The sequence below is a fragment of the Tribolium madens genome, unplaced genomic scaffold, assembly GCF_015345945.1.
Source record: "Tribolium madens isolate multiple individuals breed KSU strain unplaced genomic scaffold, Tmad_KSU_1.1 Scaffold_19;HRSCAF=116;Tcas5.2_LG9, whole genome shotgun sequence".
In the NCBI taxonomy this organism is placed as follows: Eukaryota; Metazoa; Arthropoda; class Insecta; order Coleoptera; family Tenebrionidae; genus Tribolium; species Tribolium madens.
This window is the reverse complement of record NW_025400983.1, coordinates 5,570,790-5,593,550: the sequence shown is the minus strand read 5'-3', so window position 1 is coordinate 5,593,550 and position 22,761 is coordinate 5,570,790. Positions and strand designations below refer to the sequence as shown.

Genomic DNA, 22,761 nt, shown 5'->3' with positions numbered 1-22,761 from the left:
AGATGTCAAATTTCACATTGGTATCACTGATTAAACTTGTCAAAAATTGAAAACGTAAACAGATAAGTCCTCATTTGTAAACGTTTGAGTAATCTGTTTTAATTTTTTATAAATTTTATGACGAGTATCGATTAAAATAATGCCTGCGTTGTAGTAATTTTCCCATTAGACAGGGATCATGGAAGGAGTCCTTTGGAAATGGACTAATTACTGGAATGGTAATCTACAAGAGCAAACATGATTAGGACTACAAGTACTTATTTTTTAGGATGGCAGACGCGATGGTTTATTCTTGAAAATGGTGTACTAGCATATTACAAATCCCAAGAAGAGGTTAATCAGGGTTGTAGAGGTTCTATTAAAGTGCAAGCTTGTGAAATAATTGGTAGGAATTGCATTAGTACAAATTAAATAATAATGATGATTTTCAAGTTAACGCCATCGATAGTACACGGTTAGACCTTGTAATTCCCGGCGAGCAACACATTTATCTCAAAACAGCAACATCACAAGAAAGACAGCAGTGGTTGGTCGCCCTCGGTAGTGCTAAAGCTTGTGTCCAAAAACGAACTCTAAATGACTCTAGTGAGTTCAAAGTTAATAACAACTGTAGGTTTATTTTTGTAGCAAATTACATTCATGCAAATGATGTAAAAACGTTACTAATTTTTTTCAGGTGAGCCTAACACCAATGCCTTGAAAAAAAAGAAATCAGAATTAAGGCTTTATTGTGATTTATTGATGCAACAAGTACATGTTATTAAAAATTCCACTAATGGAGAAAACAGGCCTGATGTTGAAGTAATAAGTTTCACTTCTTTATCTGAGTTTTTTTCACATTGGGTTTCAGAAAATGGATGACGCTACAAGATTGTTGGGAGCAACTTGTGATACTTTCATTAAAACTCTAGAAGAATGCATGGAATTGTCAAATGCAAACATTATGTATAACGTACCCAATAATGACGTTATTGTACCACCAGCAACTGTTAATCTAGCCTCAAAGAGGATATAAATATATTTCTTACTCAAGTTGAATTTTATTTATGTTTTACTATTTACTAAGAATTGTTAATAATTATGTTTTTTGTGTTCAGAGTTTTGTACTGTATCTAGAATAATTACTGTAACCAAAGTATTTAAATAACTCTTCCAGGGAATAAATAAATATATTTTAAAGCAGCAGTTTATTGATTTTTTCTTGTTTACATTCACAACAATCAATATATTTCTAACCATTCAGTTTCCCAAAATGTCGCTTTTTAAAATACGAACATTTTGGAGTGTTCACTGTGAAGAAGATTCATTTGATCAAAATAGTTTGTTAGTAACGAAACTTAATCATGACTCTGATTTTCTAATAGTTGGGAGTCACAGTGGGATTTTAAAAGTTTTTAAACCTTCATGTGAGACAAATTTTAAAGAATATTCCCCTTCAGATTTATTGATAGAAACAATTTTAAAAGATCCAATCCTCCAATTAAGCTCTGGCCGGTTATTATCGTAAGTACAGTAAAATTTTTGAAAGAAATTAATAAAATGTGTCAGAGGTTCGACTAAAGTCCAGTTAGCAGTCTTACAACCCAAATCACTAAACGTTTATGATCTAATTGCAAAAGAGGGGGCAACGGAGCACGGCAAGTGACTGTTTTTCCAAGAATATAACTAAAATTTTAATTTTGTAGGCGTTCAAAATATTCTTGAGCCACTATACGTCCATAAATTGCAAAAGTTGGCTTTTAATTTATGTGTAGGTCCTTTTGGAGGCGTTAAAAACCGCGATTTTATTTGTGTACAATCGCTAGACGGATTATTAACGTTTTTTGAACAAGAAAGTCTCGCGTTTTGCTGTTTTCTACCCGATGTTTTACTCCCAGGACCTTTAATTTTTGTTAAATCCTCCGATAGTTTTGTTACGTCCAACTCAAATTGGCACATAATCAGCTTTAGGTGAGTTTAAGAATGGCATTTTTTACTCCAACTTTGCTTTTTAAAGATATAAAGTATTGTCTGAGGCCGGTCAAAATTCCATAGAGGGCCCAAATGTGGGTAAAGTCTGCAGTGACTGGACGTTTAATCTCGGGGAAGGAATCATAAGCCTAGATGTGGTCCAAGACTCCACTTCCAGAGAAACCTACATTATGGTGTTGGGTGAAAGAAGCATTTTCTGTCTAAGTGACAGTGGAAAATTGAAATACATGAAACGGCTCGAGTTTTCCCCACTCAATTTTATCAACTACTTCCTTAGTAAGTTTAAAATTAATTCAAGGTGAACAAAAATATGTGGAACCAAGCGTTTTTTATTTTTTATCACTTGCCTTTAAAAATAACAATTAAAAAATTATAAAAATGAGATCGTATTATGACTATTATGAGAATAAAAATGACCTTTATAAAAAAAAAAAGGTTTTAAGTTGGTTTCAAATTTAAAATTTTAGATTGGCAACGTTGATTTTCAAATTCAAACGTCAAACTTTTATAGGCAATTGTCATTGATTTGCGACGGGCGATTGCTGATTTAGCCGTCACCTGACACATTCTGATATAACAAATTAGAAGGATTGCCTCAGTGTTGCCAATAGATTTCTATTTTTGAGGAACGTTCATATTTTTATGTAGTACTTTATCATTCTTCAAATAGTTTTTTCAAAGAATATATAGTTTATAAGCAAAAGACGTTTGGTTCCATTTTCTGTTCAAAACTCAAATAATCAATACTTTTAGACGACAGGATTATCTCACTTGTTGTTTCCGAGACAAATAATTTACTGATTTACCAGAATACTTCTTTGAAGTGGTGCTCACAGTTGTCCGTTTCTCCTATTTCTTTCAATCGTGGTCTTGTTTGCAATACTGATGGTGTCTTAGTGTTACTACTAGAGGAAGGAACTCTATCGTGTTCATATCTGGGCACAGAACCGAGCTTATTTGTGGCACCTCCTTTAGCCGTTCAAGATTTGGACTTCGAAAAAGCCGGTCAAGAATTGACCAAACTACACAAAATTGTTAAAAATACATATTCGAACGGTATTTAGTCTCACAATTAGTACACATTAGGCCTTATCTTTCCCCTACTGCAGATATAAAAGTAACCAACGCCACAACCGAACGCGAACTTGTCCTAAATGTCTCAGTGAGTCCACATTTAGAAGACTCTACACTCGAAAACGCCATAAATAACAAAACTTGTCCCATTTTAATAGATATCATCCCTCAGACTTTATTCGAAGAAGTCCAAGTGACGGTTTTCGTAGAATACCCGCTGAAAGTTTGTCCCCAGACTGAGTTTTTCACTAATTTATCTGAAAAAACCACAATGAGTTGCCGTGTTTTCATGGAGAAACCTGAAGAGGTTTCACATTTAAACGTGCAAGTTGTGGCTTCATTTATATCGAGTTTGGGAGTTCCGAGGAGTGTGATGAGATGTGCGACGTTGCCTTTAAACTTAGCAGTTGAGACATGTCCGCCCTGTAAAGATAGCGAGTGCAAAGTGACTTTAAATATTAATCAGACTCCCGTGGGTTTATCTGTTCTTTTCCCAGGTAAAACGTCCAAATTTTTAAATATCAGAGTGACCTGTGACTGAAATTAAGTTGGCACGTGAACGGTTGCCAAATTACTGTCACTTCTTGTTGCCAACTTAACTGCAGAGTCACAGGCTACTTTAAAAAAACCTAAATTGCAGAATACACGTTTTCCTCGAACAATAACGCAATTGCGTTTAAAAATAAAGCAGCAAACGGGAAAGTTGTAACAATATTGTTGGCAAAATCGTCTGAAAGATACAGACTTCAGTCGGACTCCTTCGCATCGTTGAATCTTTTAGTGGAAGAAATGGTGAATCGGCTTAGGAAACACTATGCCAACATTGGCGATTTTGCAATTACTTCTGGTTCTTTTCCGCAAACTAGTGTTATACTTGATTATGTTAGAGCCCATTTTAATTCACAACAGAAATTCGTTTCGTTACAGGTGAGAAAACTGGTGCAGATTATTCAATAACAAAAATCTTTTTAGAACCAGATTATTCAGCTCAGTGCCCAGTTGAGATTAATCCAGAAACGCCTAATTGCAAAGTTTAAAATAAAAAACCCGACATCACTGGCCAATTTGGAGTTACTTCTCGGAGACACTTATTCCGAAATTATGAAACTGACCGAAGAGTTTGAAGAAGAGAAGAATAATTTAGTTAAAAGAAGAAATGAATTATCTTCGATTTTACACCTTGTAATTAATATTATCAAATTAATGGACGTTAATATGAAAGTGAGACAGTTGATTGAATCTGCTTTTAGCCCTGTTATCTATGACATTGATGGACAAGTAAATTTTTCAATTTTTTCAGTGGTTAACAATGAGGTTTTTGTGTTTTTAGAGTTGGGAAGACATCACTGACGCATCTTTATCGTATTTATTGCGCACAGTTCTGGCGAAATCTGAGAAAGATAAATTACGAACTGCTCATGCAAATTTGGAAGAAATCAGGGATGTTTCAAAAATTGAGAAACATTTAACTCTGATCCTTGAAAGAATTTCAAAAGGAATTTTACTAGAATCTTCTAGTTTGCTCGATGAAGGTATCCATTGTATTTTTTTTAATTTTCAATTAAACTGAATTTTATATTTAGTGGAAGAAGAAAATGGAAACAAAGAAGACAATAATGTGACGGAAAGTTTGCCGATTGGGTCTCAAATTGGCGAATCCAGTTCTCAACTGCTTTTAGCAAGGAGAGGTCTTCTCACGAAAAAGTCACAATGAAATATTACAGTTGTAGCAGTAAAAATGTGTATGTATACCTTCGGGTGTAAAATTTCTCTCGACATACCCACCTATTGTTAAATAAAACTTTCAGTTTTCTGATTGTACAGCACAGTCTCACTTTCTAATGTACGTGTAAACAGTGCCATTTCATTTATGAAAAGTATTATTGTAAGTAGGTAGCTTGAGATAGAAACGTACACAGCGAATGGAAAGAAATTAACAAAATAATTTTTGGTAAAATCGCAAGTAATTTTTAGCGATATTTTCATTTTAAAGATCATAATAATTCATATCTTATTTGTAAAAGATTTTTTTTTAAATAGGTTTTTTTCGTATTTATAATTATAGTGGGTAGATGTAAATAAACATAAACCTAAAAACTAAAAAAGTATTTATTGTTTCCTCCCAACCGGAAATAAAGTGAGCTTCCCTTCCTCCCTCGGGAATAAAATAAACGAAATACCGATTTTTACTCTAAAATAAACTGAAATTGAATGAATTGAATTTTTTGCGCATTTTTTTTTTTGATAGTCGTCAGCCAACTTTATTCAGATATCCCCTACCGAGCAATTATTATTCTTTGACAAAATTATTATTTTATTTTGTAATTATTATTAATTTAGTCGGTAGGAGGAAAGTTTTATATGCATCTTTGAAATAAAAATTATTATAGTACATAAATAACAATTTTGTGTTTAAATACTTGCTGTTAAAGTTGAAACACAAATATATTATTGTACTTTTCTTGAATAAAGAGAATATATCCCAAACTGCGTTTTTTTTGTAAAAGAAAAATGTGTGTTACAAATTTAGATCTAAAAAATTGTAAAAAAATAGTTAACAACGGTGATAAAATAAACTTTTTCAGTACTAGAAAAAATAAAATGGGTAAAATAAATAAAGTTTCTCTTCGAAGATCAGCAAACTTTAAAACTTTGTCTTTTTTAACAACTTTGTTTAGAAACGCATAAAATTATGATACAGACTGAACCAAAAGTAACGCACAAAATTCATATCTTTGTTATGAGTAATTTTTCAAAAAAATCCTTGAACAGGCCGATTTAATTTTTTTAATCGCTACTTTTTTACTATATATATATAGTGACATTTATGACGTCGTTCGTTTTCGAGTAATGACGTTATTTTAATTTTTTTCTTAAATGAACCGACATTTTTTATTACTGTTTTAGATAGTACACGTTATCTTTCTGATAAGCATAAAAAAATTCAAAAAAGCAAAAAATGCAAAAAAAATAAAATAAAAAAACTTAAAAAAGTTATAGAAAGTTTTATACAAAGGGCTTTATTGTTGTTGCTTTATTTTATAAAGGGTAATTGTTTTTTGTTCTTATTTTTTTTTTGTGTTTAGGTTTCATATTAAGTGTTTTCATGCTAATTATTTAAAAAAATATACAAAAAACAATTGCCCTTCATAAAATAAGGCAAGAACAAAAAAAAAGCCTTTTGTGTTTATTGGAAATATTTTTTTATTATTTTTTTAAGTTTTAATTTCATTTTTTTTAATTATTTTTTTATTACCAGAAAGATAAAGATGTGTGCTATTTAAAACAGTGAACAAAAATCTGTTTTATTAAAAATGACGTCACAACTCAAAAACGAATGTCACTATAATGTGAAAATATAGCATTTAAAAAATAAAATCGACCTATTCAAGAATTTTTTGAAAAACTACCACAAAGATATGAATTTTGTTTTTTACTTTTGGTTCAGTATGTACAAGTATTAGCTATTATTAGCAATTGAATAAAATTTAGGCTAAAAACAATGTAGGTATTTATAATATGAACTTATATCAAATTCAGAAGCATATTACTATTATTATTTTTATATCATAACATTTTTTTTATTTGATTAAATGTCCATCTTTTGTTTTTTTTATATTTAAATTTGAAACCTTTCAGTAACATTAGTTATAGTAAAAAAATAAACGTGTATTATACAAAACTGCAGAACTGTTCAAGCCTCACTAAAAATTTTGAGCGCCCCACATAAAAATTGTTCCTAGCTACTCGCCTGGATCATCATTAATTAAAATAAAATAAAATTCTTGTACCTAAATAATAGGATAACTTACGTAGTTTGTCTTCATTATTTGAAACGTAATGAATTTAGTTTATTGCTTGTTTTATCAGGGTTATTGGAGTTAATTCCCTAAAAAGAAAATAACAATGTCTAGTTTCAATGACATCGAGTTCAAGTGAACCGAGTATGAGCCACTATGAGGTTCGTTTTACTTTCACTTCTTCATTTCCTTCGTTCGTTAAGTGGGAGCACTAATAACAATTCTGCCTTCAGAAGTAGTTACTTTGCTACACCTGCAGTTTGCAGGTGGTGCTTTTGTTTGTTTTTATTATCTCAGTGTCTGTTATGATTTGTGTTCATTTTTGTAGACGTTATTCAGTGTCATCACAAAACCATAACAAAAACATTGTTGAGCAAGGGAGATTATTACTATTATTTTATTTGGCTCCTAAATAGTTGCTGTAATGTCGTGCTGTCAACAATCTAATTATAAGATGTCAAAAACACAAAATGTGATGTTGAGAGTGACCATAGTAATGGGAATGATGGTGGCAGTAGTGGCGGTTTTGTACCTTACCCCCTTACCAGGTATTTTACGTTTTGTGCATTACCTTTGAAGTTGAGTGATAAAGCTTGGTTATGGAAATTTGGAAACTTTTTTTTCTTAATTTTTATTCATAAGAAAAAGAAGTGGAAAATGAATGAATACACCGTCACTTTTTTATAATTGTGCTTCTTGATAGTTTTTGATACATAAAAAGTATGGCTTGCTTAAAGTATTTTTTTTTTTGGAAAAACTAATTGATGAATGATAAAGTAAAATAAAAATGTGATGTTTTATCAAGAATATAATTTTTCAAAATTTTCTTTTGATTTTAAGTTCTACAATTTTTTGTATTTTTTTAATGGCAACCCACTATAAAATTTTCATGAAGGTTATGATCTAAGGATTACAACTATATACTACTTTATATTTAATTAAAAAAATTACATAAATTGCAATTTTGACCAAAAAATTGCATCTCAAAAACAAAACAAAATTTCGTTCTCAAAATACGATCACATTTTTATATTACTTTAATTTTCTTAATTATTATTTTCTGGAGGCAAACGATTAAAAAAATCGCTTAGTTCCATAGTTATATTTACCCTGTAAGTTGACAGTTTTCAAGATTGAACTTGACCGACAGAAATTGTAAACATGTAAACAATGTTTTTTTTAAGTTAAGCGTTTCATTGTTTTAAAAACAGTTAAAATTAGCACAACAGCTGCGAGAAATAAAGTGTCATTTCATTAGAAAAAAGAGGTAAAAATTTTACAGCATTTTTTCAAATACCAACGAATTCTGAAACCTATTTAAAATCTTTTTTTTTTTACAAATCTACCATTTTTTATATCTCAGAAAATACATATAATCATGTAGATATTGACAAGCTTATTTTTTTACCTTAACGCTATATTTTATTACTTTTATTTGTTATATTACACAAATAATTTTTGTTTACATTTCTATTGTTTCTCAGATTTAATATTTTTTAATGGTTTGTTGTTCGAGTAATGAGGTTACTTATTCGTGAAAGGGTTAATTTTCAAATAAGTTTTAAGAGATGTTATCATTAATTTGCATTCGTGATTTATTCGTGTGTTTGCTACTTTAAAAATCGAAGCCATAATCACCCTTGTCACACTACACTTTTTATTGATAAAAATAGGGTCAAATGTCTTTTTGTAAGGTGTGACATTATAAAGGTGGTTTCACAACATATTCGTAAAAGTTTATTCACATATACATTTTTAAATAAGAATGTTTAAAAAATGTAATAACTAGATTAATATTATGAAATTTTATAACTATAATTAATAAATTAACACTTTAATAACACCTTCATTTATCGTAATCACTAATCAACTTAACGTTATTCACTCAGACCAGTCAGTATATACAGGGTGATTTTTTTATAAAAACGAGCCACCCTGGATATGTTAGAAAAATAAACAAAACTTAGAGAATCCCAGACAGGTCAATTTTTGTTTACAAGAGGACAATATTTAGTGTACTTTTCAAATTTGTATTACCTACCCCTTTGGTAATACAGACAATCCCTTCAAAATTTTAAAGGGCACCACCCCTCTTGTGATAGTTTAAATGAAATATATTTTGACCAAGAATTCGGCTGTGTTTTTTTTTTTAGTTTCGATTGTTTTTTTATAAGGTTACATGGTATTTAATCTGATGGTAATATTAATGTAGTATGAAAGCCGCAGAACAAAATTGAAGGTTTAGTTTTTAACTAAAATTAAAGTGACATTTTCTGTTATGAAAATACGGCACTCCAAAAACAATAACAAAAAAAAATATAGACAATTATAAAAAGTATCAAAAATACTCAAAACATAAACAAAACAGCCGAGTTCCTGGTCGAAATACCTTTCATTTGAGGTATCACAAAAGGGGTGGCGCCCTTCAAAATTTTAACGGGGTTATTTGTATTACAAAGGGGGTTGATGTTACAACTTTCACGAGTAAACTAAAAGAGTGTCCCCCTGTAAATAAAAATTGTTTGTTTATGTTTTGGGATTTTCTAATTTTTGTTTACTTTTCTGAGATACTTAGGGTGGCTCGTTTTAAAAAAAAATCACATTGTATATAGGTTTTACCTACACTGGCGCTCTTATCACAGTATTATTAACATGCAAAACAAAAATTGTAACCTATTTTTCTAAGTTTTTTATGCAAATTTTACTTGATATCAGAACCTGATTTATTGTTTTTATTTTTTTTAACTTTAAAAAATTGTAATTTGTTTTTTATTAGACTTCCAGTATAATTTTTTTTATGAAAATAGTCAAGGGAAAAGTGCGTAATTCGATATACATGCAAGGTGAACAAAAAGTGTAAGACTAAGAAGAGTGCGATTTGTTTCGAAATGGCAACTTTTAAAGGAAATTTTTTTCGATAAAAATTAAATAGAATGTAGATAGTTGTAATCCTTAAATTATAGTCTTTGTAAAAAATCGTTTTTATAGTGAAAAAATGCAAAACTCGAAAACTAAAACAGATTTCGAAAAATTCCATTATTGAAAAACGATCAAATGTCCAAATTATTTTTTGTGTAAAGTAGGAGTAGTTTATGCAAAAATCGCTTGGTTCCATACTTTTTGTTCAGCATGCAAAACACACAAACAAAAAAAATTAAGCCAAAAAATGTTTTCGCACAAAAGAAACACAAAAGAGCAGCTCTAGTATCAAATTGTTTAAAAATGTGTTTAAAACTTTTCGTACAAGTTGTGAAACAGCCCACAAAAGTGTTACCAAAACAGTTAAATTTCTATATTTTTAGAGGGAACATTTTTGAGCTGTGATAGACCTTGCCATGACCTAGATTGGCCAATGATATGCCGTATAAAAATTCAAATTGAAAATAGAAGGTAATATAACTCACATTCTCGTCATTTTGTACCAAATTACTATTTTATGTTAGGTCTTGTAAAGATTGTTCCTTCAATGACACATCCTCCGAAGTCATCACAGTTAATGGCCAAAGTCCAGGTCCTGCGATCCAAATATGCCAAAACGACATTTTAGTAGTGGATGTAGTCAACAAAATGCCTGGGCATAGTGTAACAGTGCACTGGCGAGGGCAACCAAACACTGAAGCACCCTTCATGGACGGTGTTCCTCTAGTGACCCAATGCCCAATCCTCAGTTACACAACATTTCAGTACAAATTTCGAGTCAGTGCCCCAGGAACACACCTGTATCAGGCATTTTCCGACAACGAACTCCACCGTGGCTTATTTGGTGCCTTGATTGTCCGACAACCTGAAAAAACTGATCTTCAACGAAAATACTACGATGTAGACTCAAGAAACCACGTAGTTCTGATTTCAGAAAGGGATAAAAAAGTGCTAGTCAATGGAAGAGGCCCATCTGAAGTGGCAAAATTCACAGTGAAGCGAAACAAACGTTACCGGTTTAGAGTGGCCTTTACTGGGGGTAATTCTGGATGCCCTGTGACCCTCAGCGTCGATAATCACCCCATCAAAATAATTGCTTTGGATGGAAATCCTGTTTTTCCCACTGAAGTGACTTCTGTAGTTTTGGGGAAAGGCGAAAGGGTCGATTTTGTCCTGAAAACCCACCAGAAAATAAAAAGACATTATGTGAGGGTGAAGTCATGTGTGGGCGAAGGGTTAGCCCTGTTGAATTACGAGGGCGGGGAAACAACACAAACGAGCAAGGAACAAGAAGGGAGGAGTCTTGATACGGCACTTTGCCAAAGCCAAATTGGGAAAATATGTTTAAGTGATTTGAATTTTCTTGAAAAAATGCCAGAGTCACTCAAATCTAATCCAAAGGTCGTATATTTGTCTCTCGGGTCCAAAATCGTAAATGTTAATGGTAAGATATGGCTCAAGTAGGTTAAGAGAGAAAGTGCTGTGATGGAAAAGTGAGCGAAAGCGGTGTTATGTAAGACAATAATATTTTTTTTTAGGTAATTTTGACTCAAGAGTTTTCGGTGTCAATAATTTAACGTTCACTTATCCCTCGTCTCCCTTGTTAACCCAACTGGATCGAGTTGTTATGAACACCGTTTGCGACGAGATAAATGTGCCTGAAAAATGTGCAGGGAAGGAAGTTTGCGAATGTGTTCACGTGGAGCACATTCCTCTACGATCGGCCGCCGAAATTGTGCTTATTAACCAAGGTCGGATTTACTTTCATTGAAATAAATTATTAGCAAACATTTTGAACCACGGAACCCAGAGTTTGATAATACACTACTCCAAAAAATTAAAGGAACAAAAAATTTTCCTAAATAACTTTTTGGTGATTTTTGAAAGGCTGTAACTCATCGAAAAATGGTCGTATCTAGATATAAAAAAAGCCGTTTTGAAGCTTCAAGTTTGTAGTTTTGAGATTTGGCAAATATTTTTTCTGTGCTACGGTTATAACGCAATCGTAAGTAATAATGGCGCGAAAGAAAAAAATCATTTTTTTTTTGTTTTTGGTCCACGGACGTGGGGAATTTTTTTAAGTTAAGTTTATGTATAGGCCGGATAACATGTTTGTTGACCTTTAATATGCTTTTTTCTTATTCTCTTTACGTCAATTTTTCGCTGAGATAAAGGATCCTTTTGTCTTTGGTCATCGATATCTCAGCAACCAATGACCACACAGAGAATATAAGGGTAGTGTCAAAAACTGGAATAAATGTCTTATAAGATTCTCTTATTGTTTTTTGAAAAATATTTTTTTACCCTCAACATTAATCAAAGTTACTTTTTTCTCTTTTCTTTAAATCAAAGAAAAGAGAAAAAAGTAACTTTTTGCATGGTTTTAGTAAATCTACCGTGTATTCACTAATATTGATGAGAAGATTAATGTTTTTATTATAGCCCTCTAAATTTTTAAATCGATCCATTGACCGATTGATAAAAGAATTAAAGGAATAATTACACAAAATGTTTCTGAACATTGCCTAATCTTCATCAAAATGAAAAAAACAATTTTTTTTTTCGACTTTTGTTACAATTTTGCATTAGTTAACTTAACTTTTACTTAGGATTGCGTCCTAACAGAAAAAAAAATGCCAGAGGATCTCAAAAATAGAAACATAAAGCCTAAAAATGTTTTTTTTTTAATCTAGATACGACCCTTTTTCAAAAATCACCAAAAAATTTAGGACGGTTTTTTGTTCCTTTAATTTTTTGGAGTAGTGTAGATAGAAATTTTTGGAAATTCTTTTTTGTTTGACATCATCATAACCTTTGTCCGAAAAAAAAAAATCATAGTGGGTTGTCAATTAAAGATATTTTATTAGCTTTTAAGTCGAAAATTAACTTGAATCAAAGTTTTTCAACAAAATAAATCCTTAAATAATTCTTCCAAAATAAAGCAATTTGAGCTATTTCCAACCCAATTTCGATCGATTTTCATTCAAAATCAATGTATTTTATAAAAATAATTGCTTCAATCCCAATTTTTAGCCTGAAATGAAGCGATTTGTGCTATTTTCAATCGATTTGGCTCAATTGTGAGCCGGAAATCAATCTGAATCAAAGTTTTTCAACAAAATAAATCCTTAAATAACAGTTTTCTGACAAAATAAAGCAATTTGAGCTATTTCCAATCTAATTTTGCTCGATTTTATTACATAAATCATTATAAATTAAAGTTTTTTTTTTTTATAAAAATAATCACTTATTTTTGGTTGTTTTTAAAACTAAGCGGTTATTTGCACTTTCAGATGCGAGCCAGGAGGAGCACATTTTCCATTTACACGGCTACCGCTTTTATTTGGTTGGTTTTCGGCAGTTTGAAAGCACACCTTCAACCGAAGAAATAAAACTGTTAGATCAACAAAACGCATTATTTAAACGGAATTTCAACAATCCAGTTTTAAAAGACACTGTTCGGATCCCAAAAAACAGCGTCGTTGCTTTAAGATTCTTGGCGGACAATCCTGGTTAGTTTTTCAGTAGTTTTAAGTGAAATTATAGTTATGATTTTTAGGTTTTTGGATGTTGAGAGATGAAGGATCCAGAGGTTGGACAAGGGGCTTAGATATTGTTTTACAAGTTGGTGAACCTAGTGATATGGTTTCCAGCCCCACAGATTTCCCAACATGTGGAAATTACATTGGTCCTGATTTCTTTTTGATGTAAGACTGTGTTTCTAACGTGATAATTACAAAAGAGTTTTTTTTTTCTCACTCAAGTCATTGTACAGTAGTTTATGTTTAAGATTTGTGTAATAAAAATTCTACAATAAAATTGTTACTTCATTTGTCCCTCCCATTTTACAAAACTTTGTTTTAGTTTGTAAATTATAATATTTTTTCGTAACAAATAACGCAAGTTTGTTGGATATAAAGTAATCAAATTAAAATCGGCAAAGTAATCAAATAGACATCAGGGACAAGCGGACAAGGTCGCAGGCATGTGCTGACACACGTGCAAGTGAGGAAGGTCAGTTTTTCGCCAATGAAACAACAAAATGTGCATAGAAGATGTTTTTTGAAAAGTTGCGTGCAGGGTTCTTCATCTCAGCCCCGGTCTTCTGTTATTATACAGGATGGCCCAAAAATAAGTTACAATACAAACTTATGTTTTTTTAAATGAAACAACATATGTATGTTTCTTGGCATTTTTGAATGTAGCTTTTAATTTCAATATTTTTACGCTAAACTTTTATTAGTCGATTTTGCTTAGTTTTTGAATTAAGTTGTTGTTTTTGGTGAAAACATCCTATTTTTAAAAAATTATTAGACGAAAGTTAAGACAGTTAGAAAAAAAAAATACCATTGCAAAGAGGAAAGTACGACGTTTAAGACTACAATTTTTTTAACGTATTGCAGTCGAAAAATTAAAAAAAAATGTGGATGTTTGTTAAAAAATAAATAACTTAAAAAAATTGAAATGGAACACCCTATTTTTTATTTTTGTAGATCATATAACTACCTACTACACTAGAGTGTTTAAATGCATTTTAAAGCGTTTTTTTTTTCATTTGTCATCATAGTAATTAAAGTGTTATAAGAAATGTGATCTCACTTTGGGAATATTTTTGTTTTGTTTTTGAGTTATGCAATTTTTATCCTCAAAATGGCAAAATTGTTTTAGATAAAAATTGAAAAAAATGTAAACACTTGTAATCTTTATCTGAGGTCATAATCTTATGAAATAATTCAAAAAGTTTTATTCATTTTTGATCAATTCGACTCTCCCAAAGAAAACTATAGTAACACAAAAATTACAGTTACAGAGAAAAATTGCATTGAATCTTTGATTGTTAATAAAAAATCAAGAGCTGTTTAATATTATTGAAAATTGCTGAGGGTCTAAATTTCTCAAATAATTGCTTATTCAAAGAAAATTTTTCTCATTGTTTTTGTATTTTGGGCCCTACATGAGTCATCGTAACTTAAAAAAAAAATATGAGTTACTATAGTTTTCGTTGGCAGAGTCAAAAAAATAATATTTTAAGCAAAATACGTTTGATTCTATACTGTTTGTTCATCTGGTAACGTATTCCATTGACATTTTTAAAAACATTGCGATTCTTTAAAAGGTCGTTTTAGTCTAGCAACATACATTTTTTGAGAATTTACAAGTTTTAGTTTAAACAATATATATTATTAAATTATTTGTTAAAAAGAAGAATACGTCTATTACCACGTCCGTAGTGTACCTTTTATTAAAAAAAATCGTTTAAATATGTTGATTTGTTCTTAAGATATTTTTTTTTTGGTACAATGTGCTTAATTTTGTACATACCTCTTTTTTCAACATAAATTGAAAAAATAAAAAACGGTCAATAAATTTAGAAAATCGGAAACAATGGGATTTGAAAGTGATCGTTTTGGTGTGAAATTTCGAATTTCGAAACTTCTATTTCGAATAAAACTTCTTAATTTAGTTTTAGTTCCAAAAAACTCTCTCTCCTTTCTATTTTTATTATTAAAATTTTGCCAGATGTGGTCTGGTGGCTTTTTCTGCTTTAATTGTATTGAATCGAAAAGTTGCAAACTGTAATACCTCACTAATGGTATTAATAGCTTTTGGTAGCGTTCTTTTACATTTAGTTCAGTAGCAAATCGCATTGCGCAGACAACGCGCTCAAAGACAACAATATAAAATCAAGGCGCCCCCCGCCAGAAACGTGTAGTTTCATTCAAATTGGTGGAATTCAAGTTCAAATTTTAGGTAAGAAGTTTCTCTATTTAATTTCGATAACATTATTATTTCTATTTAATAATAATAAATAATACCAGATCAAGATTTATCTTTGGAAAAAAATCTTAATAATATTCAGCTATTCAGTTTGACATCCTTACATTGCAGGTGAGTTCTAAAGTTAATAATTGTTAATTAATAATTAATAGGATTCAAATATTGAAATACAAAATTTTCATGTCACATTTTTTAGTTGCTTTGCTTTAGAGATTTACAAGAATTTAGCAGTTGTGAAACATTTTTTGCTGTTTCTTGTAAAACAAATACTTTAATTAATTGATTTTAGAAACATTTCCTTGTAAAAGTCAGAATAATAATATGTATACTTATATCACTATTGTTGCAGTAGCCAATGCAATTATTTTTACGGCATTCTTTTTGTGTAACACAATCGAAATTATTTTTAAACAAACTTGGGGGTATATTAGAAATCAAATAAATTTTTTGGCATGCTACCATGCCAAAAATGCTATTTTTGTGTTATTTTTGAAGTTCATTAAAACCATTCTAAATTTAAATAAAAAGTGAAAGTATTGACCACTGAATCTAAACCAAAATTTATTTTCTGATTATAGTTTTTACGAGTAAATTAATGAAAATTCATTAGTTTCAAAGTAATGTACTTATCTATTTTAATAATATGGGAATGACCTTTGTCGTGGACATGTGTGTTTCATTACAAATACAGAGAAATTGTTTAAATCGATTTTAATTGACAGACTAGTTATTTATAAAAGATAATCACAGTTGATTCATTTTAACTATCATTTCAATAATTGAATCCAGTTTCATGCTCTTACTGACGTACAGTCAGGGACAAAATAAATGACACCCCAATCGTATCGACCATACACCCTGTGTATGATTGTGAATAATTGTAACAAAAAATCTGCCTTGAGGTGCTGTTATTAAGATAAATTCGTATTGGTCAATTTTGTTTAGTTTTAAATAAAAAAAAGATTTCTTACGACTACCAAGAAGAAAGTACGAGAAATATTATCTCGAAAGCTATAATAATAATTTTTTGATTGTAATGCGCTGAAAAAAATATCGTAGGTTTATTAAAGTTTGTACTTTATTCTTAGAGTAGCGAAAATTTTGATTCTCCAGTATTTTTATTTTTGTCTCTTTAGAATTTTCATACCATGCATTGATTTGCAACAGACTAAAATAACTCAACAGACTTTATGAGAGAAAAAAATAGTTTTACTCGCCAAATAAATTACATTTAGCCTTGAACTTGACCAAAAAAATGTAAAAAGATAATATGATCTCTAAAGTTAACAATTTTATTATTTTGTTTTTAAAAATCTAAGTTAAAAAAAGTATCGTAAATAACACTTTTGTTTAATTTTTTTGACAAAATTTACTTGTTTCAAATGCCAGAGATTGTAGCAATGTAAACTTTCGAATGAAGAGATTTTTTTTCATTTTCTTTTAATTTCTGCTACAACTCTTGTATTCGGAAATGTTACATGATTTATAAACCAAATAAAAAATAAGCAAGACACCTAGAAAAGATGTTTCATCAGTCACCCTGTGTAGTGTCTGAAATTCTCACAATTTCAGAAGTTTTCAGTAATGTCAAACGAATGGGGCAGCGAAATTGAAGCAATGCCGTCCGAAAAGGAACTATTTATGAAAATTAAAATGCTTGAAAACAATATGCAAGAGAGGAAGTTGGTAACCTATAAGCAGGCCCAAGACAACGACCGGGACAGAGGCGGCTGGGGAAATAAACTCGACTTTCTTTTTTCTTGTATTAGCTTGTCTGTCGGTTTAGGGAACGTATGGAGGTTTCCTTATTTGTGTTACAAAAACGGCGGAGGTAAAAAAAAACATTAATAAAACACTCAATATCTTGCGTTTTCAGGAGCTTTTATAGTTACTTATACCATTGCAATGATTGTGTGTGGAATACCGATGTTTTTTCAAGAAGTGGCAATCGGACAGTATTTAGGATCAGGAGGAATGACTTTTGTAGGACAACTCTGCCCTATATTAAAGGGTGTAGGCTATGCAGCTATGACCATAGTGTTCCTATTAGATGTTTACTATTGTATTATTATATCATGGACAATTTTTTACTTAATGAGTATGTTTTCGTATTTACCAGTTTTACCATGGTCTGGTTGTGGTAATAACCAATGGCTAACTCTCTTAGACCCTCATTGATTATAAATTATATGCTTTAGATAACTGGTGGAACACCGCAGAATGTTTTTCTTCTGTAAATAATTCCACGTCGAATTTAAACTTCAATTCCAGCAAATTTTCCACTTCTGTTGAAGAATATTTTGAGTAAGTCTCAAGTTTTTACAATCATGTTATTTGACTGAAAAATGTGCTATGTAGTTCAAAACTTTTGAAGACTGTGTCCTTTAATGTTGATTTCAAAGATAAAAAACAAAGCGATTTATTGAGGACCTGATTTTGCAAGTTTTCACATCGGTTTTTGATGAAATTCTAAAAATAAGAGGTTTTTGTAATAATTGAAGCCAAATGGAAAAAAAAACAAACTAAAACCTGATTTGTGAACACAACTTTAAAATTCTAATATTTTCTTTTAGATTTCTTGGCACCACTCCAGTTACAATTAATTATTGTCTTTCTTTATGTTCTTTCTTTCATTAGCAAGGATCATGTAGTTTGAGGTTTTGATAATAAAGGGTTAATAATATTATTTTTCAGGCGTCGTGTCCTTGGGATTTCTTCGGGAATCGAAGATATTGGTGGAATACAGTGGGGTCTGTTTGTCTGTTTAGCACTTGGCTGGATAATAGTTTATGTTATTATAAGGAAAGGACTGCACCAAAGTGGAAAGGTAATGAGAAAAGTCTGAATTTGCAGCACCATGTGCATAAATGTATTTGTGTTAAGTTAAGTTGGTTTTTATTGTTTTATTTTACTTTAATATCATGATCTATGTAGTACAAGGGTGAATCAGTATTAATTTATCCGTACTTGTAAGTCTTTATTTAATAACAAAATATACAGGGTGATAAAGTTTCTTGATAAACATTAAAATTCATTAGTTCTTCTGAAACCACTTATTTTTATAAAATTTAACAGGCTTTGTGAGCCAATAAAAGCGCGTATTTTCTGGCAATTGCTTTATTTTTACTCTTGTCAGTGGCGGGCACATCAATGAATAATTTATTTTTCTCATTTCAATTTTTATTTTTTTATTAGTGCGTTATTTTTCGACATAGAATTTGTGGTTGCAATTTTTTGCAATATTAAGAAAACACCCTGTATATACTCTTTGTTTTAGAATGCATTTGGTCCAGCGGTCAACTAGTACGTTATTGTAAAATTTATTGTCAAAACAAACAAAAAATATTTTGTTTTGGCTAGAAAAAAAAACGAGTTAACTCCTGAAAACATAATTTCTTTGCCTACAGGTTGTCTCATTTTTGAGAAAAAGTTATTTATTAGTAGGTATTTATATTGCAAAACCTGCTTTGCATTGTGTCTACGTCCTGTTCTGCCCTTAGGGACTATATTGAATTGAAATCAATAAATAGAGAACCGACAAAGTTAAAAGTTAGTAAAGTTTAAAAACAAATTATTGTTATACTTTTCTTAAATAAAAAAATGATTAAATTTCTTAATCCTTCTTTATTTTATAACAAAGTATAAAGTTTTTACTTTCAGTTCATCCGTTCTTTATTTCTCTATGTTCGTTCGTGTTTAAAAATAATTATGTTATTAGGAGTAAAAGCTCAAATTTATTTTGCGAACGTAGTGAGGCAAATAATTCAGCTCAACCATATAAACTCACTTTTACTTCAAATAAATAATAAAGAAACATCACGCGTCAGTATCGGAATTTGTGTTGAGATATTCAAAAGTGTTAATTTAACTAGGGGATGACTAGTGCAGTTAGTAGCGCAAAATGTCGATTATTGATGATCTACAATATACTTCTCCAGAAATTGTCGAAGCAGTGAAAGAGGCAAGAAAGATACAGCATTGGTAAATGTCAATAATCTCATAGTAAAAGTAAAAACGCTTAGGCGCAAAAGTATCTTAATTTTTACTCCATGGCTGAAACTTTTACATAACACTTAATTATAAAAGTGGTCACTTTTGTCACGTTTACGGATAAAATTATTTGCAAGTGTATTTTAATAAATTTTTGGTCTTTGTTAATTTTCTTTAAACCATAAAATAGTGTTGCCAATGATTAATGTAGATGTATGAAATTTTGCATAAATTCGTAATGCTGTTGATACTGAAATATTGCAGATAATTTGGTTTACGGCTTTATTTCCATACGTCGTCCTCCTGATTCTTCTGGGACGTGCTGTAACTTTAAAAGGGGCCAGTGACGGGCTTTTTTACTTTATAATGCCCAGATGGGAAAAATTACTAACACCTGGGCCTTGGATGGATGGTGCTACGCAAATATTTTTTGCATATAGTATAGGTTGTGGAGCCTTGCCGGCTTTGGGCTCCTATAACAAGTTCCATCATAACTGTTACAAGTAAGTGTTGTTTAGTGTAATCAGCAAAAATAATAATTTAGCAAAAATTTAAAAATTCATGTCTTTGACCCGGCAAATAATAAATTTTATTTAGGCATGTAATTTATTCCTTTTACACGAATTTTTTTGCATTTTGATCAGTATGTAATTGTAATCTTGTTGTTGGTGGTTTTTCACCATTTAAAATATGTTGTCTTAATACTGAATCAAAAACACAAAAAAATACAGAAAAGTTGTAATAAGCCATATTGATTTCCTATGGGTAAAAATAACCACCAAATTCCCATGTCAGCAAGTTTTCAGACAATTTTTACAAAGTACACATATCGAAAATACGTATTTATATATGATTCCAGTGTAATAATGATGTTAATCTGCCGTACCAGGTTTTCAATGATACTCATTCGGAATCTTTCAGAGATTCTTTGATTACATGCGTCATAAACACTCTGACTTCCTTATTAGCTGGGGTTGTGACATTTTCGATTCTTGGTTACATTGCTGCCGAGCAGAACGTAGACGTGGGACACGTCGTCAAAACCGGCCCAGGATTAGTCTTTCTTACTTATCCTGAAGTGGTTCTCAAAATCCCTGGAGCACCTTTTTGGGCAGCCACTTTTTTTATTATGCTTGTGGTAAGATTTACCGTTTCCCGTTTACAAAGAGTTTAAAACTCTGTTTATAGATTTTGGGTATTGACAGCGAATTTTGCTTAGTTGAAGCTTTCATCACCGGAATTGTGGATAATTGGTCGGAGCAGTTAAGACCGCATCGAAGTCGATTAACCGTGATTGTCTCCTTGTTAATGTTTCTTTTAGGAATTCCAATGGTGACCAACGTAATAGCCAATTTATGATTTTGGTTCGCTTTTTACTTCAGTAGGTTTTAGGGAGGAATGTATATTTTCCAGTTGATGGATTATTACTCAGCAAGCGGAATATCTTTGCTATGGGTGTGTTTCTTCCAATCACTAGGAATTTCATGGATTTTTGGAGTTGATAAAATCAATGATTGTATCAAGCAGATGGTGGGAGTCGAGCCCAATAAATATTGGACTATTTGTTGGAAATATTGCGGTCCTCTAATTATGATTGTAAGGCCTAGGGCAAGTGATGGTATTACTGCGGCCAATCCTAAAACAGAGTTTTTAAAAATATATCACAAAAATATAAAAAAATTCAACAAAATATTATTTATAAGAAAAGAAAAAAATTCTGAAAAAATTGATTTAATAAAAAGTGTTACAGTGTCGAAAACTAAGAGAAAAAATATTTTAAGAAAACAAGTTGTTAAAAGAGAGAACCAAAAAAGAAAAAAGCTGAAAGACAAGAAAAAGAAGTAATGTTGGAGTAAAGATAATACAAAAAAATAAGAAAATTGCTTCTGAAGTTAGTCACTTTTTGTTTTCAAAAATGTCTTCATTGGTATATTGGTAATTTATTTTAAGTTTTGTAACCACATTACTCAGGTTTCACGATGAAATCCACAGTAGTACCATCATTTAGCCTCTCAGCAGTTCAATTGCAAAAAAAAACTGTTTTTACAATGCAGGTAATCTTTACTGGACACTGTATTGAATATACAAACGTTACTTACGATACTTACAAATACCCAAAATGGGCGGAATATATTGGGTTTGGATTGAGCTTATCGTCAATGGTTTGGATACCTTTATATGCTATATATTACATAGTGTCAGGCCCAGGAACTATTTTCGAGGTGAGAAACCTATTTTATTCGCAACCGTATATGTAATGTTGACATTTCAAACGTTGACGATGGTGGGAAAGTGTCTCATTACTGACCTTCTATTACTGCATCGTTTTCTAATCTCACTTTTGTCACAATTAATCCACCATTTCAATAGATTTGAAGACTAATGAGCAAAAAGTGCCTCACACATCTAGCACAAACCGTTTGTTATGTTTGTTGCCATGATGACGAAAACGGTTGGCTGATTCGGTGGATGAATCAAACTTTTTGAAATTGAAAAGAAAAATTTTTTTGAAAATTAAATATGCGGTTGTGAATAAAATTGTATACAAACCCCGGTGGAAAGTTTCATTTTTTCTCGAGATAAAGTTAACCTCGCCACAGAAATGAAACACTTTCCACCTCGGTGTGTAATATACTATTTATGAGAATGCACAAGCTGTTTTATTTTTTCACAGAATCTAAAAGCAGGTGTTCAACCCATGATTAAACAAAGAAAAATAGCAGTTTGTGACAAGAGAACCGGTCTGCCTATTACTGAGAGCAACATAGGGCTGATTTCACCTAGTCAGTCGATTATTTAAGCTTAGTGGTTTTGTGACGTTTTATATTCACGGACATTTAAGCAATTAAATATGCTGTCAGTCAGTCATGTTAACTAATTCAATTGTAAAAATTAAAAACAGAGATAAATTTGTTTGTGCAAAAAATTTTAATTGTTGGCATACCTACCTACATATCTCAAAGTGACGGGCATCGAGGAATTAAACTCTGCTATAGAAACGAATAAAGTATTAATCCAATGAGAGAATTTTTTTATTCCTATCTCTCCAAATTTTAGTATAAAGTCAAACATTTTTGTTTCTGAACTGCACAGAAAATATTTTTTGCTTAAACTATTAGTTTTTTGAAAAAACTAATCTGGAGTTTTGCAAAATTTTTAATTTTTTCAAATGGCAACCCACTATAAACCTTTTTTTTTCAACAGCTATATCAAAGGATTACAACAAACT

General features: G+C 30.9%; 4 protein-coding genes across 11 annotated transcripts; all 4 read left to right on the top strand.

The window, feature by feature from the left end:
* The first annotated feature begins 35 nt into the window (after positions 1 to 35).
* On the top strand, positions 36 to 1,185 carry LOC123015423 (pleckstrin homology domain-containing family A member 3-like). Of its 2 annotated transcripts, none has more exons than XM_044415128.1 (5): positions 36 to 218; positions 269 to 385; positions 433 to 585; positions 677 to 801; positions 851 to 1,185. In XM_044415128.1, exons 1-5 carry the CDS (start codon positions 179 to 181, stop codon positions 1,013 to 1,015), a joined length of 600 nt encoding a protein of 199 aa, XP_044271063.1. In that variant the 5' UTR covers positions 36 to 178; the 3' UTR covers positions 1,016 to 1,185. The 2 variants fall into 2 exon arrangements, with proteins under 2 accessions (XP_044271063.1, XP_044271062.1); XM_044415127.1 differs by having other exon boundaries at positions 433 to 609.
* A 35-nt stretch (positions 1,186 to 1,220) lies between these two features.
* LOC123015425 (protein PTHB1) lies at positions 1,221 to 5,113 on the top strand. The gene is made up of 10 exons (XM_044415131.1): positions 1,221 to 1,503; positions 1,549 to 1,637; positions 1,686 to 1,950; positions 1,997 to 2,247; positions 2,725 to 3,027; positions 3,081 to 3,542; positions 3,686 to 3,972; positions 4,018 to 4,323; positions 4,376 to 4,577; positions 4,629 to 5,113. The coding sequence occupies exons 1-10, from the start codon at positions 1,253 to 1,255 to the stop codon at positions 4,757 to 4,759; spliced, it is 2,547 nt and encodes an 848-aa protein (XP_044271066.1). The 5' UTR covers positions 1,221 to 1,252; the 3' UTR covers positions 4,760 to 5,113.
* A 1,944-nt stretch (positions 5,114 to 7,057) lies between these two features.
* LOC123015601 (laccase-2-like) lies at positions 7,058 to 13,583 on the top strand. 2 transcript variants are annotated; one of them, XM_044415420.1, is made up of 7 exons: positions 7,097 to 7,111; positions 7,174 to 7,393; positions 10,148 to 10,235; positions 10,289 to 11,208; positions 11,303 to 11,515; positions 13,058 to 13,276; positions 13,324 to 13,583. In XM_044415420.1, the coding sequence occupies exons 2-7, from the start codon at positions 7,270 to 7,272 to the stop codon at positions 13,473 to 13,475; spliced, it is 1,716 nt and encodes a 571-aa protein (XP_044271355.1). In that variant the 5' UTR covers positions 7,097 to 7,111; positions 7,174 to 7,269; the 3' UTR covers positions 13,476 to 13,583. The 2 variants fall into 2 exon arrangements, with proteins under 2 accessions (XP_044271354.1, XP_044271355.1); XM_044415419.1 differs by having other exon boundaries at positions 7,058 to 7,393.
* Positions 13,584 to 13,757: 174 nt separating this feature from the next.
* LOC123010284 (sodium- and chloride-dependent GABA transporter 2-like) lies at positions 13,758 to 22,544 on the top strand. 6 transcript variants are annotated; one of them, XM_044407029.1, is made up of 12 exons: positions 15,432 to 15,515; positions 15,584 to 15,653; positions 17,118 to 17,373; positions 17,419 to 17,682; positions 17,741 to 17,846; positions 18,237 to 18,369; positions 19,797 to 20,035; positions 20,454 to 20,670; positions 20,721 to 20,873; positions 20,925 to 21,128; positions 21,587 to 21,754; positions 22,207 to 22,544. In XM_044407029.1, the coding sequence occupies exons 3-12, from the start codon at positions 17,127 to 17,129 to the stop codon at positions 22,330 to 22,332; spliced, it is 1,857 nt and encodes a 618-aa protein (XP_044262964.1). In that variant the 5' UTR covers positions 15,432 to 15,515; positions 15,584 to 15,653; positions 17,118 to 17,126; the 3' UTR covers positions 22,333 to 22,544. The 6 variants fall into 6 exon arrangements, with proteins under 6 accessions (XP_044263004.1, XP_044262975.1, XP_044262964.1 ...); XM_044407069.1 differs by lacking the exons at positions 15,432 to 15,515; positions 15,584 to 15,653 and adding an exon at positions 13,758 to 13,778; XM_044407040.1 differs by lacking the exon at positions 15,584 to 15,653 and having other exon boundaries at positions 15,402 to 15,515.
* Positions 22,545 to 22,761: the final 217 nt, after the last annotated feature.

Excerpts from the sequence above, each read along its gene's own strand:
- LOC123015423 (XM_044415127.1), top strand. The coding sequence starts at position 179 with ATGGAAGGAGTCCTTTGGAAATGGACTAATTACTGGAATG. Across the intron at positions 386-432 it reads GCAAGCTTGTGAAATAATTG|TTAACGCCATCGATAGTACA; the intron begins GTAGGAATTGCA and ends ATGATTTTCAAG. Across the intron at positions 802-850 it reads AAAACAGGCCTGATGTTGAA|AAAATGGATGACGCTACAAG; the intron begins GTAATAAGTTTC and ends ATTGGGTTTCAG.
- LOC123015425 (XM_044415131.1), top strand. The coding sequence starts at position 1,253 with ATGTCGCTTTTTAAAATACGAACATTTTGGAGTGTTCACTGTGAAGAA. Across the intron at positions 1,504-1,548 it reads AGCTCTGGCCGGTTATTATC|AGGTTCGACTAAAGTCCAGT; the intron begins GTAAGTACAGTA and ends AAAATGTGTCAG. Across the intron at positions 1,951-1,996 it reads TGGCACATAATCAGCTTTAG|ATATAAAGTATTGTCTGAGG; the intron begins GTGAGTTTAAGA and ends TGCTTTTTAAAG.
- LOC123015601 (XM_044415419.1), top strand. The coding sequence starts at position 7,270 with ATGTCGTGCTGTCAACAATCTAATTATAAGATGTCAAAAACACAAAAT. Across the intron at positions 11,516-13,057 it reads AATTGTGCTTATTAACCAAG|ATGCGAGCCAGGAGGAGCAC; the intron begins GTCGGATTTACT and ends TTGCACTTTCAG. Across the intron at positions 13,277-13,323 it reads ATTCTTGGCGGACAATCCTG|GTTTTTGGATGTTGAGAGAT; the intron begins GTTAGTTTTTCA and ends TATGATTTTTAG.
- LOC123010284 (XM_044407069.1), top strand. The coding sequence starts at position 17,127 with ATGTCAAACGAATGGGGCAGCGAAATTGAAGCAATGCCGTCCGAAAAG. Across the intron at positions 17,683-17,740 it reads TTTACCATGGTCTGGTTGTG|ATAACTGGTGGAACACCGCA; the intron begins GTAATAACCAAT and ends TATATGCTTTAG. Across the intron at positions 20,671-20,720 it reads CTTTTTTTATTATGCTTGTG|ATTTTGGGTATTGACAGCGA; the intron begins GTAAGATTTACC and ends CTCTGTTTATAG.